The 11,830-nt window shown below is 43.5% G+C and overlaps 2 protein-coding genes across 6 annotated transcripts in view; one reads left to right on the forward strand and one right to left on the reverse strand.

Annotated features, from left to right (window-relative positions):
- The window catches only part of KIF24 (kinesin family member 24), a 32,121-nt gene extending 25,442 nt beyond the window's left edge, over nt 1–6,679 (reverse strand). For 2 of the 3 annotated variants that reach the window (XM_080574738.1, XM_080574740.1), the window contains exons 1-3: nt 6,542–6,679; nt 5,887–5,958; nt 4,518–4,611 (exon numbers count right to left, since the gene is read on the reverse strand). The gene's annotated coding sequence lies outside the window, so the exon portion shown is untranslated. Of the gene's footprint in view, nt 1–201; nt 284–4,517; nt 4,612–5,886; nt 5,959–6,541 lie in introns of those variants that run through there. The other variant, XM_080574739.1, reaches the window with a different exon arrangement.
- Nucleotides 6,680–6,805: 126 nt separating this feature from the next.
- NUDT2 (nudix hydrolase 2) lies at nt 6,806–11,597 on the forward strand. Of its 3 annotated transcripts, none has more exons than XM_080574793.1 (3): nt 6,806–6,825; nt 7,306–7,449; nt 10,694–11,597. In XM_080574793.1, exons 2-3 carry the CDS (start codon nt 7,317–7,319, stop codon nt 11,005–11,007), a joined length of 447 nt encoding a protein of 148 aa, XP_080430919.1. In that variant the 5' UTR covers nt 6,806–6,825; nt 7,306–7,316; the 3' UTR covers nt 11,008–11,597. The 3 variants fall into 3 exon arrangements, with proteins under 3 accessions (XP_080430919.1, XP_080430920.1, XP_080430918.1); XM_080574794.1 differs by lacking the exon at nt 6,806–6,825 and adding an exon at nt 6,847–6,862; XM_080574792.1 differs by lacking the exon at nt 6,806–6,825 and adding an exon at nt 6,917–7,057.
- The last annotated feature ends 233 nt before the right edge of the window (nt 11,598–11,830 follow it).

Below are 11,830 nucleotides of genomic sequence, written 5' to 3' on the forward strand. Positions count from 1 at the left end.
AAACCACACATTTCCCCAAATGCCATCACCTGCAGTTACGTTAGAAGATCGTTACAATACACTGGAACGCCAAACAATATAGAATATAGCAATAATAAAGATAAACTAAATATGAAGCAAATATTTTACCTATGAAACTATTTTAAAATCATACTTGATAGACAATAATGGGTAAGAAACACATGCTGCAGTGTTACTTACTGCTGCAGAGCTCCTACACGCCTGATGTCTACTCAACGAATGCCGCAGCTACTGAAACCCGGTCCTCAAGCTTACAGAATGTAAAATGCCTAATTTTAGATACCCAATTTAATATCAGAGCACGTGGTCTAATGCGGTTCAGCTACCCCTGGTCAACTAATCAAAGAAGAAAAAACTGCATTTGTCATCACCTCATGTTGAAAAATGAGGATTGCTCATCTTATAGATGAACTATTGCAAAGTTGTAGTTTTGTTGTGTAACTTTCTTTTGTATTTCATGAATCTTGTGAGCATTTGCTAGGCGTTCTTGAACATTAGCTGAAACATTACGTGAAATCTGAAACACAGAATTTCTCTAAATCTATATATGCTACTGGAACGCCATACTTGCATTCTTGGGAAACCCAAAAAAGCAACATGCATCACTGAAAGGTATGCCAAAAAACCCTCAGCTCCTTAACTCACGTCTCTCGAGCAATACATTGTGCAGCTGTCTCTATCCAGATGGATTAATATCTGCAGATATTTTTACTTGTTCCATAAAATGGGAAAAGGATAGCCCCTCAAGTATCTGTTGCCTGCTGCCTTCTTATGTCTTTGTTTAGTCTAGGATCTTAGCAAACACAGATCTTTCTAACTTTTGAAAGTTACAGTAATAGCCAACAAAACCAATTTGTTTAAGACTAAATATTTCCCCCTGTAATTCAAGGGAAGTTCTTTGGAATGATTTACAAGCATTTCTACAATAACATTTTAAAAGAAAATACGGCCACTAAATATCACCCCCAAATTTGATCCAACAGCATAAAAATTAGTTAACACATTAAGTTACAATAACAACAAAGGAAAAAAAGATTCTGTTAAATTGCTGATTGTGTAGGATAATAGAGAGGCCAAAAGGTACAGTAGAAGACGTCTAAAGCAACTTGGAAGTTAAAGTCTAAGTTATGGAGAGTACTTAGCCGTAATGAAATTATGTGATTCAGCAGTAACAAGCTTCAAGACAGAGCCAGAGGTGTGTAGGCAGACTTATTTAATACGTGAGAAACAAAGTTGTGTTTTTGCAATAGAAGGTGTTTGTGCAGTGGAACGTTCCACTAACGTTGCATATTCAAAAGGGACTGTACAGCACAGCAGTGGGGAATATGTTAAGCAGATAAGGGGAAGGTCCCACTGTCCCAAAATGAGAAGGATAGCTAAGGAAAACAGGACGAGTAATACAAAATCAGTAAAAACAAAAATCACGGGCCCTCTAGTCACGAGAGCGGGAAAAAAAAGGAAAAGGAGAAATTAACAGTTGGTCAAATAAAATTGTATGTATGTGGTATAGAAAGGCGTCGAGACATTTGTGAACCTGCAGTACTCAGCCAGTGAGGAAACAGGGGAGGAATCAGGTGTCGGGCAGTAGGGAATATAAGGTGATGATGAACTGTTACTGTGCGCTCCTGCTTGCAGGACGCCGGCCATGGCAATCGCGAATAAAATAACTTCACAGAAGACCCAGTATGAAGAAAATTATTGAGATTTTTCTCACAAATGCATATGTGATGTGGCTCTGAGTCTTGAAGTAAAGCCATGCCACTGCTGAGATTATTAGATCCTAGGATCTAGGGAAAATCAAAAATTGAAAATCAAAAATTGACAAATTTCTAGGGAAAATCAAAATTGACAGAGCAGAGTCTGTACGGATTCTTGGGTTTAACTTAGACACACGTACAAAGTCTTTCGTAAGCATTCACAATTTCCCTAAGTTCTCTAACAGATCAACGCCACAGGAATTTCAGACTTCATTTCAGGGAGAGTCAAGTTTTCGAAAAATGCCTGTCTTACATAAGGTAGTTCCAAATACAAAACCAGACCAGGTCCTGTCTGTCTGTATGCGCTGCCATGGGAAAGCTCTTTTAGCATCTCCTTTCATCAAACAAAAGACAAATCTGAGACACCAATCTCCCTGTTAAAGATGAAAACAATCCAGCAGATTTGTCTATTCCCATTCTTGTATCTTAGATTATACTTACATCTTTACATATGCTTATGTTAAATACAGACTGGCCAAAAACTAGTGCAAGAACTACTTCTGTATTAATGTCTATTTGGGTGATAATGTTGGGCACAGTTTTAAGAAGGAAAAAAAGGGAAAAAAAATGAAAACACTTCCCAAAAAAGAGCAACAGACATGGGGAGAGAATTAAGAATTTCAAACTCAAGGTTCTAACCAAAAATTAAACAAAATATATTTAAACAGCTAGAAATAACTGTGCAGCCAGACTTCCATTATCTGGGGTAACGAGGGACTAAGACTCTCAAAATATGGAAAATCCAAGTAATATAGGTACTGCAGAACATACAAGAAGGTTAATTCTGAGACACGTAAGCAGCTCAGTACGTCTTATCGATGGTCCTGAAAGTAATATAACTGCCTTGCTTCCCCAGATATAATAAATTCTGCTGGATCTAAGTGGTTCCAGGAGATAACTCCAGTGTCTCTTCATCCATAGAACAGCTATTACACAACCCAGGAAAACTCAACGTTGACTAATAAAGGAATAACAAATTAATTAACTATGGAAAAAAATTAAGCCAAGGTCATGGCTCTAGCATTTCGGATCATTTCAAAGCTCAAAGTAGACTATTTTTAGAAAATTTAGTCTGGTTCACACAAGAAAGAATTCAGGGGAATTATAGTTGTCAGAACAGATGATCACAATGAAACCTTTCTGGCCTTCTAATCATCAGTGCTCTGAAAGAATGGGGTGCCTGTATCCCCATAAAAAGAATACCTTGATTCGTCCAACATTGTAGATTGTGTCCGAAGACAGTGTTTCTAAAACTGACACATCATTTTTCACAATAACTTTGTAAAGAAGTAAGGGCAGTATTGGCATGTTTCCAAGAATCCTAAATTGTTAATGGTAATGCCATCTTCTGGCAAAAAGAGAGAAGACCTTTATTTTTCTAAAGTGAGTAACAGCCAGCATTCTCTCAGCTAGTGTCAGAATCTAACTTAATTTGTACACGTGAGACAGCGCTGTTTTTTGGTGCAGAAAAACAGAACATTTTTCAAAGCAGTAGTTTAATATTAAAGCCCAGCTGAGTCCTGAAGCTCTGAGTCACTTCCCTGAAAACTGGACTAAGACAAAAGCCTAAGACTTCTTAAAGTAGTTGGAAGTGACAACTGTTTTGAGAAAGAAGGGAGTCTGGAGGCATAATTCTCTGCAAGCACTTAGTTCTAAGGTCAGACAGGGGAAGGGACCAGTCAGCCCACCATCTTTGTGTGGCAAACCTGAGGCCTCTACAACTTACTTCTTTTGCAAAGAAGTTTTACATAAATCTTGAAAGTCTGCTAGATGCTGGTAATAGGTGAGTACTTATTGTAACGACGTGCTAGAATTTTATACAGAGGGACCAACTCAAAGCACAGAATAAGTTCATCAGAGAAGAACTGTTTCCGTGTTCGAAGGTTTTTAAAGGCTACAGAGATGGGAAACATGTCAAGTATAAATAGTGGAAACCAGTGATGACATTTTATGTATTGTGAAGGAAATCAATGTACCACAAAGTTATGCTCCAGGATCCGATCCACAATTTTAAAATGCTTTCAATTATTAATCAGCTTTTAGACAGATGTTTTCATTCTCAACACACTTTTCTAACTGAAGACTGGCCTTCAGATACTCACTCTGTGAGTGTCAGTCACTCTGCATAACATAAATCTCACAAAATCCCTACATAAACTATATTAAGAATAAAGCAGCCTTAGGCCAATATACCTGGATCCTCATTAAACTCCGTTATATTAAAGACCTCAGTGCACCGCTCGCTTGAGTAACACTCAAGTGTTATCCTTGTTATCCCACTGTGGCTCACTCATATTTACCCGACAATTTTAGTTGACTTCCTCTGATACTCCTTATTGTCACCTCTGAGACATAGCACTACTATCACTATACCTCAATTTTAAACTAAGGAAATCAAGTCATGAACAAGTGAAGAAACCTTATGTGGCACTCCTAATCTTACAAATGTAAATTAATGCATCTATACATTTAATTCTGTAAGTAATCTAACATAACTATTCTAAACCATAAGCTGCAGTCTGATCATTAAATATTCCTATTAGAAACAATTCTCATGGATATCAGGTAATAATTGTGTAAATTGTCTATTGTGTAAATCATTCCAGTTTACAAACTGCATATAAAAAACAGATGTTAAGAACTTCTAAAGATCTGTAAACACATGTAGCAGGTAGGTATGTTTCCTCTTCCAACCACAACTACACCAGGGTACGTTCTCATTACTTTAAAGCACATTACCCCAAACACGTCTTCAGGTGCTGTGCCAAGGTGTTCGTTGGTTTTTGAGGTACAGAGCAGAAGACCAGAAGGAAGCCAATTTTTACTGACAAACCTACAACAGAGAAAAGGGAGACTTGTTAACTCATGTTACCAGTCATACACCGTTATTTTTTATTCATCTGAACATGAAGCTCTTTTGTATCTGTTATCCAAAGCGAAATCTGATTAAACCTCCAGAAACAAACGGCTAATTTGCTTTTCCAGGGAACCACATCAAATGCTTTACCTTTAATCATTCTGATCCCACCCCTTGGACACTAAGGCATTCCTGTGAAGAAACAGCCACGGTGTGGTTGCACTTCTATAAGCACAAGCTCCACAGTAAGAGATAATCTCTACTGCAAAACAAGTTCGTAATTTTAGTCTAATGAAGTAGATAGGGAGCTACGAAGCTCCAATTCAAATATTTACAGATCACTGCCGCAGATCCATTCATCAGATCGCAGGATCATGCTACGGAAGCCCCTGAACACATACACAAAGAGGTAATAAATGTTCTGACATTAGTTGGAACAAATGTTGTAGCAGTCTGTTTTGAAAATATGCGGAAGAAAGCTGAAAAATACCCACAGAAAACCACCTATAGTTTCCGTGTAATAAAAGTAGAAAGAAAGGAACATGTTCATTGTTAACTGACAGCTATTTTATAGTTGGACCAGGATGCAGGCCTTCTCCCAGCACCAACACTTCTTTCTTTGCTCCTAACATACCCGAGTTGCTTACTATAGCTACGATTACAGAATCACAGAATGTTAGGGATTGGAAGGGACCTTGAAAGATCCCCTAGTCCAATCCCCCTGCCAGAGCAGGAACGCCTAAATCATGTCACGCAGGAACGCGTCCAGGAGGGTTTTGAATGTCTTCAGAGAAGGAGACTTCACAGTCCCCCTGGGCAGGCTGTTCTAGTGCTCTGTCACTGTCACCATAAAAAAGTTTTGTCTCGTATTTAAGTGGAACCTCCTGCGTTCCAGCTTGCACCCATTGCCCCTTGCACTATCATTGGATGTCACAGAGAAGAGCCTGGCTCCATGCTCCTGACACTTGCCCTTTACATATTTATAAGCATTAGTAAGGTCACCCCTCAGTCTCCTCTTCTCCAAGCTAATGAGACCCAGCTCCCTCAGCCTTTCCTCGTAAAGGAGATGCTCCGCTCCCTTCATCACCCTCATGATGAAGACTGGAAAACGACAGGTCCGATGTTGTTGCTCCCAATTTTCCATAAGCAGAATGAGAACCGTTATCAGCGTGCATAGAGTGACGGCGGGCACACTGCGTGGCCTGGGCAGGGCTGAGCGTGGGGCAGCATGCCTGGCTGGATGGCACTCACCTCCTTGCGAACCCAGCCCTTCTGTCCAAGCGTACAAGGTTCTTCCGCCTTTGGTTCCCTGTTGATCTCCTCCTGACCCAGAAAGCAGAGAAACGTGAAGGTTGTGCAAAGCGGATTAATTTCAGTGATATTTGAAACGGACTTAAAAATGACAACTAAATGAACTGCTTGTTTTCCAACGGAGCACTGAGATGCTAGTTACCATTATCATTCTTCCACACTAAACATAGGCTGGTGAGCTCAGCAGGAGCGGCTCCATCCCGCAGCTGATCCCGACAACTGCTCCCAGCAGCAGCTGCAGGGGAAGGGGAAGCGTCCAATACTCAGCCACACGCCCAGAAAATCACTCGGCAGCTATATCGGGGTGCTGATTATTCGAAAACTGCGCCCCAGCCTCTCTTGCCGGCAGGGTTTAACAGCTGGCTTCTAATATTTATTTTATAATTAGAGCCCAGCGAGCTGCCGCCCCTCGGGGGTTACGCTTCAGGACTCGGAGGGGACGCGTTTAGCCCCGGGGCTCGGTCCCGGATGAACTTTTACCGTTTTCTTCCCAGTTTCGCCCCCAAAAGAAGCCTCCGCGCCTCCCCACGCGTTCAGCTGAGAGAAAACCCGCCCGGAGCCCGCCGGGGCCGTGCTGCCCGGTGTCCGTACGTACCCTGCAGCGCCGGGCCGGGCACCGCCACCCCCCCGCCCCCGGCCCCCGGTCCCCTCAGTGGGCGCGGAGGCTCCGGGAGCGGCGCCCAGGCCGCGTCTCCATGGCAACAACGCCTCGCCCGCTTCAAACGGTGGCGCGCGCGGCTCGCTAGGGAGGAACCAATCAGACTGAGGGAGGCGGGGTTAAGGGAATAAGAGAAGGGGGGAGAAGGCGCTGCGATTGGTTGAGGGGGCTGTCAGCCGCGCGTTGGTCCCGCCTCCTCTTTTCCCGATCCGGGAGCGAAGGTGAGGGCAGGGAGTGGGGCGTGCGCCGCGCTCAGGGGTCCGGGGGGAACTGCGGGGGGCTGCGGGGGGGTTCCGGGGGCGGCGGGGTCCCCAGCCCCAGCCCGGGGGCCCCGGGGGCGGAGCTCCGGCGTTATCTGTGCACGGAGCCCGAGGGCTTCTGCAGCGAAAATCAGAGCGTTAAATGTCCGGCTTTCCTGGTTCTTCATCATTTTCTGTCCCTGCAGTGTGCTGTGTAATGTATCAGCTGTAAAGAAACAGCACACAGGTCACATTCCGTGCCTCTTAATACATATATATATATATATATATTTAAGGGTTTTTATGTAGGCTCCTCCTTCCCAATTTGAAAAGGAAAGGGCTCCATTGTCGCACCTCACGGGTTGTTATTAAGACAGGGTTTAATTGCACGGTAGCTGCGAAGGGATGGACTTTTATCCCGACCTGCCCGAGCCCCACGTCATTTCTGCTTGCCCCCTGCAGGGAGCGGGGACATGGCGGTCAGAGCCTGTGGCTTGATCATCTACAGGAGGCTGCAGCCAGCGGCGTCCTCCAAGCCCGCTGACGGCATCGAATACCTCCTCCTGCAGACGTCTTATGGGACCCACCACTGGACGCCACCCAAAGGTGATGTTTGTTCCGATATCCCACTGCTGTGCCGCTCGCGTCAGGAGCAGGGGAGATTGCAGCCTGAGGTCTGCTGGGCGCTGCTGAGGTCAGCTCTGGGGGTGGTTATCAGCTGGCAGTAGCAGCTGGTAGTGCCTTTTGGGCAGCTGGAAGGGGAGCTGTGTGGCAGAGCTGGTATTGGGTAGTACGCTGTCCCAGCCCCGGTACCGGGAGCAGCACAACGGGGATATTTCAGGTTCGTTGTAGATCTCCCTAAATGCTTTTTCTTATCCTCTGCGATTTCTTTCCGCTAATTTGTATTTCTGATTTTACAAAGTAGTGTTCTTAAAGCATAGCACATGAGCAGTTTGTAAACAGGAGTTTGTAAATTGGAAAAGAAAAAAAAAAAAAAGCTAGTAACAAAATCAGCTGTGCTCTCCTATCAATGGAAAGAACAGAACTTTCCAAACCTCTCCCTCCCTCCACTTCACCAAAAGCCTAGTGGAGAAGAGTTTGCAGCCCTTGGAAAGCAAAAAACCATGAGCTGGGACATGACTGTTGTGAGAGGAGAGATCCATGCGGAAAGGTTCACTGGGAACACAGTAATTCAGGACAAGCCAGCACAATAGCAAGTGAAATGACTCAGGTATGTGTCTCACACACTCAGATCATATCGTTAAAGGTTTTGTAGATCAGAAACCACAATCTGATGGCAGCCTTTACTAGTAGCTTGGTACAGATCTGAGGGCAATAAATGGAGGTGCTATTACATTACATATTCTCTGCAATTTGAGTGGTCTTCAAAGGCAGCCCCAGGCTATGTGGTGCAATAATATAACTTGTATGCGGTGCAGACCTAGATTTAATGTGGCAGGAGCCAGAATGAGAATTTATAATCACCTCTCCAGGAGCACACAGAAGGCAAGCCCACGTAGAGCTACAGCTATACTTTGATATTTTTAAAGTTCCCTCAGCACCTCCAGCCTTTATGGGATTAAACTGTATTGCTTGGGTCCCCCCTACACAAACTTCATCAGCCTGATCCCTGCTCCTAGAACTGTGACTGCGCAAGTCGAGTCTGATGGGCAGGGGATGCAGGGCTTGTTTACTGGTGCAAATGGCTTTGAGGAGCTGGAACGTGGTGCCAGCGGTCCTTTTTGTTCCTGGTGGGTAGAGTGTATTGCACAAAGTGGAAACTTACTGAGCTTAGACTTGAGGTTAGCAACAGTCAGTGGGGTGAGGTGATTGCCTCTCCCTGTGCTGGTAGGCAGGAGGTAGCATTTGTGTCCTGTGGGTTGAAACTGAACCCTGGTCTCCAGCTTTTTTGCTACCTCAGCTCATTGCATGTTTGGTAACTGGATCATGATTATCATAAAAGGAACTGGTTACTGGCTGTTGGTGGATGTTCTGTGGGCATTTACTGTGGATGCTATAAAAGGAATCCAGCTGTTCGAGGCCGGGTGGATTCTGTTGCTCAAAGTCCCAGCTTTGTATATGTACAAGATGAAAATAAGTTTATCCTCAAAAAGGAGATAGCTTGACTTGCAGTGCTGAGAAAATATTTCTACTTAAAGCCTCAGCATATTTGATCTCAAATATCTAAGACATCAGATGCTGTTTTCTGCACAGTTTCTTTTTGAAATAGAAGTGTATTTTGCATTTGAGATGATGTCGCGTTGTAAGAGGGTGGTTAAGCTTCTGATACACAAAGAAGTGAGTGAGACCTGTGGGCAGAGCAACATGAGCTCCCCATGTATCCCACTTGTAGTACTAAAGGGTTACTTTGGGTACCTGGGACCTGAGAGAATACTCATTTCTGTGATGAAATTGTGGCTATTTGCAGACACCTAAGTAGAAAACAGAGCGACACCAGTGGCAAAATAAAGCTTAAACACCACTCCCCGCCCCTTTTTTTGAAGCCTCCCAACTCCTGTTAAGTAGCTTTTTTGAGATCTTGCTTGGCTTGTTCTATTTATGGTCTTGTCTGGATCTTTCATGAGAAAACCAAATCTGACATTTCTCAACAAAAGTACAAACAGCTGGGGAAATGTTATATTTATCCTTTGTTTGTAATGGCACCTCTCATTCTAAGCAACATGAAACAAACAGGGTGTCCGAGAAGACCAGCTGTCGACAGGGCTAGCGTTTAGGCGTGCTGTATATCAGGGGGGAATATGTGAGAGAAATTAAAAATACCCATAACTGCCGCATATCTCAGCGTAGGAGAAAATATTGGTGGTCTCTTTCACGTGATAACTGCAACCATATGATTCTGGGGTGGATCATAAGCATCTGATCTACCATTGTGGTGCAACCACCTTTTAACTGTGTGCTTGGAGAAGTTTTTTTTTAATCCCCTGTGTGATTCATTCTGCTTTTCCAGTTGAAGTGATTTCATGATTGACTTCGTGGTGGTTTAGGATGTGCTGGAACAAGCAGGAGTTGCAGGAAGCTACTTTGGTTCTGTTTGGCAACTTTCACAGTTTTGTTTTTTTTTAATATAAAAATATGTTGAACTTTTTGTAGTGCTTAAAATCACAGAATGTTAGGGATTGTAAGGGACCTTGAAAGATCATCTAGTCCAATTCTCCTACCGGCGCAGGAACACCTAGATCACGTCACAGCGGAACGCGTCCAGGCAGGTTTTAAATGTCTCTAGAGAAGGAGACTTCACAGCCTCCCTGGGCAACCTGTTCCAGCGTTCTGTCACCTTCATAATATTGTCCTAAGCTGTGAATCAAGTGAGTGAAAGCTTTTTTTTTTCTTTTTTTGAAACCCATCTTTCAATTGGCATTTGTTGGTGTCTGGTCCCATTGTTTCTGTGCTGTTGGCATGAGTAAGAGTTTTGCAGAACCGAGCCTTAAGCTTCTCTGGGAGGGAAGGGTTGAGAGAGAGCAGACTCTTGCAGATCTGCAGTCCTCTCTCTTAGTGGCTAAAGGAAAAGTATTCCTAAGGTGCTCAGTCCTTAGCCTGAAGTGTGATCTAAAGTGGAGCATTACAGGTACAGAGTGCTTCAGAAGACAAGTGGAGGACTGGGAAGATTTCTCATGCTAACAGGCCACTGATAGTTTCAGAAAATGCAGTGTAAACAAGCATAAATGGCACAAAAGAGAAATCAAGAGAGGAATGTTTGACAAGCAATCTCTGTTCTCCATTTTCAGTTCTGTATCAGCTATGGTGTCCTCCCAATGTTTCCCAGTTGCCAACTGCATAAAGAAAGTCTGAGTTTCCGTCTTGGAGACTTACATTTTCACATTCTTGACAGGCCACGTGGACCCAGGAGAGGATGACCTGCAGACAGCCTTCCGGGAAACGCAGGAGGAGGCAGGTCTTCAGGCCAGCCAGCTCACCCTTGTGGAGGGGTACAAGAAAGAACTGCACTATCCTGTCCGTGGCAAACCCAAGACCGTTGTTTACTGGCTGGCAGAGGTGAAGGATTGTAACACGGAAATCAAGCTCTCGGAGGAGCACCAAGCTTTCCGCTGGCTGAAGCTGGAAGATGCTTGCAAATTTGCTGAATATGAGGACATGCAAGCAACGCTGAAAGATGTGCATCGGTTTCTCTGCTCTAAGGAATAAATACTTTTGTGAAGGATAAGGGGGCTTTTTGAACGACACAGCCTGGTTTTAATTTTGGCTGCAGAAATAGAGATTTCCTTTTATAAATCTGTACAAACTCAGTAAAGATACTTGGAGCTTTGAAATAATTTGCACTTTTTTCTCCCCTAACTAATGGAAAAAAGCATGGTCTGACTGAACCAGGAGCCAGAGATGTCTGAATTGAAACCCAGAACTAACAAAGGCTTCTTGTTTTCCTGTCTTTTTCTTTTTTTATTTTTTCTTGAAGTGGTGAGCAGTCATGAATCTCATTGAAAATCAAACACTTGGTATTTCTTGACTTGCTGGTGCAGATCTATAGCGTTGTAAAAATGAGCATATGGAGATTTTTAATAACAAAATGTGTACTGCAGAAGTTGCACCTTGCATTTCAAATGGGGCAGCAGTAATTCTGTTCCCAAACTCCTCCACTGATATGCTGTGATTGCTTGTCAAATCATTTCAGGTCTTGTTTGTTTGTATCATGAATTTATGTACATCACTAATGCACTGTTATGAAAATAGTTGCCATCCAAGGAGTCTTAATAAACTGTTGACATACAATATTTAAATGGTAAATTTGAAGTTCTTTTTTTATCTCTTTCTTTGTGCTCCGTAACAGACACCTTGGCCATACATTATTCAAGGGGTTGGGAGGGGGAGACCTATGGCTGCCTAATGCAGCTTTTTTTTTCCACAAAATATCTAAACTAACGTGCAACCTTGCATCTCTTTGACAGCATCGGTGTTTCTGGGGCTGCAGGCTGTGTCCACCTGTGGGCAGCAGTGTTATGTGCACTGCCAG

Source organism: Anser brachyrhynchus (genome assembly GCF_964034855.1).
Source record: "Anser brachyrhynchus genome assembly, chromosome: Z".
Lineage (NCBI taxonomy): Eukaryota > Metazoa > Chordata > Aves > Anseriformes > Anatidae > Anser > Anser brachyrhynchus.

What these genes read in the sequence shown, in the direction of transcription:
- NUDT2 (XM_080574793.1), top strand. Translation starts at nt 7,317, where the DNA reads ATGGCGGTCAGAGCCTGTGGCTTGATCATCTACAGGAGGCTGCAGCCA. An exon ending in CCACTGGACGCCACCCAAAG is followed by an intron (nt 7,450 to 10,693) that starts GTGATGTTTGTT and finishes CATTCTTGACAG; the next exon opens with GCCACGTGGACCCAGGAGAG.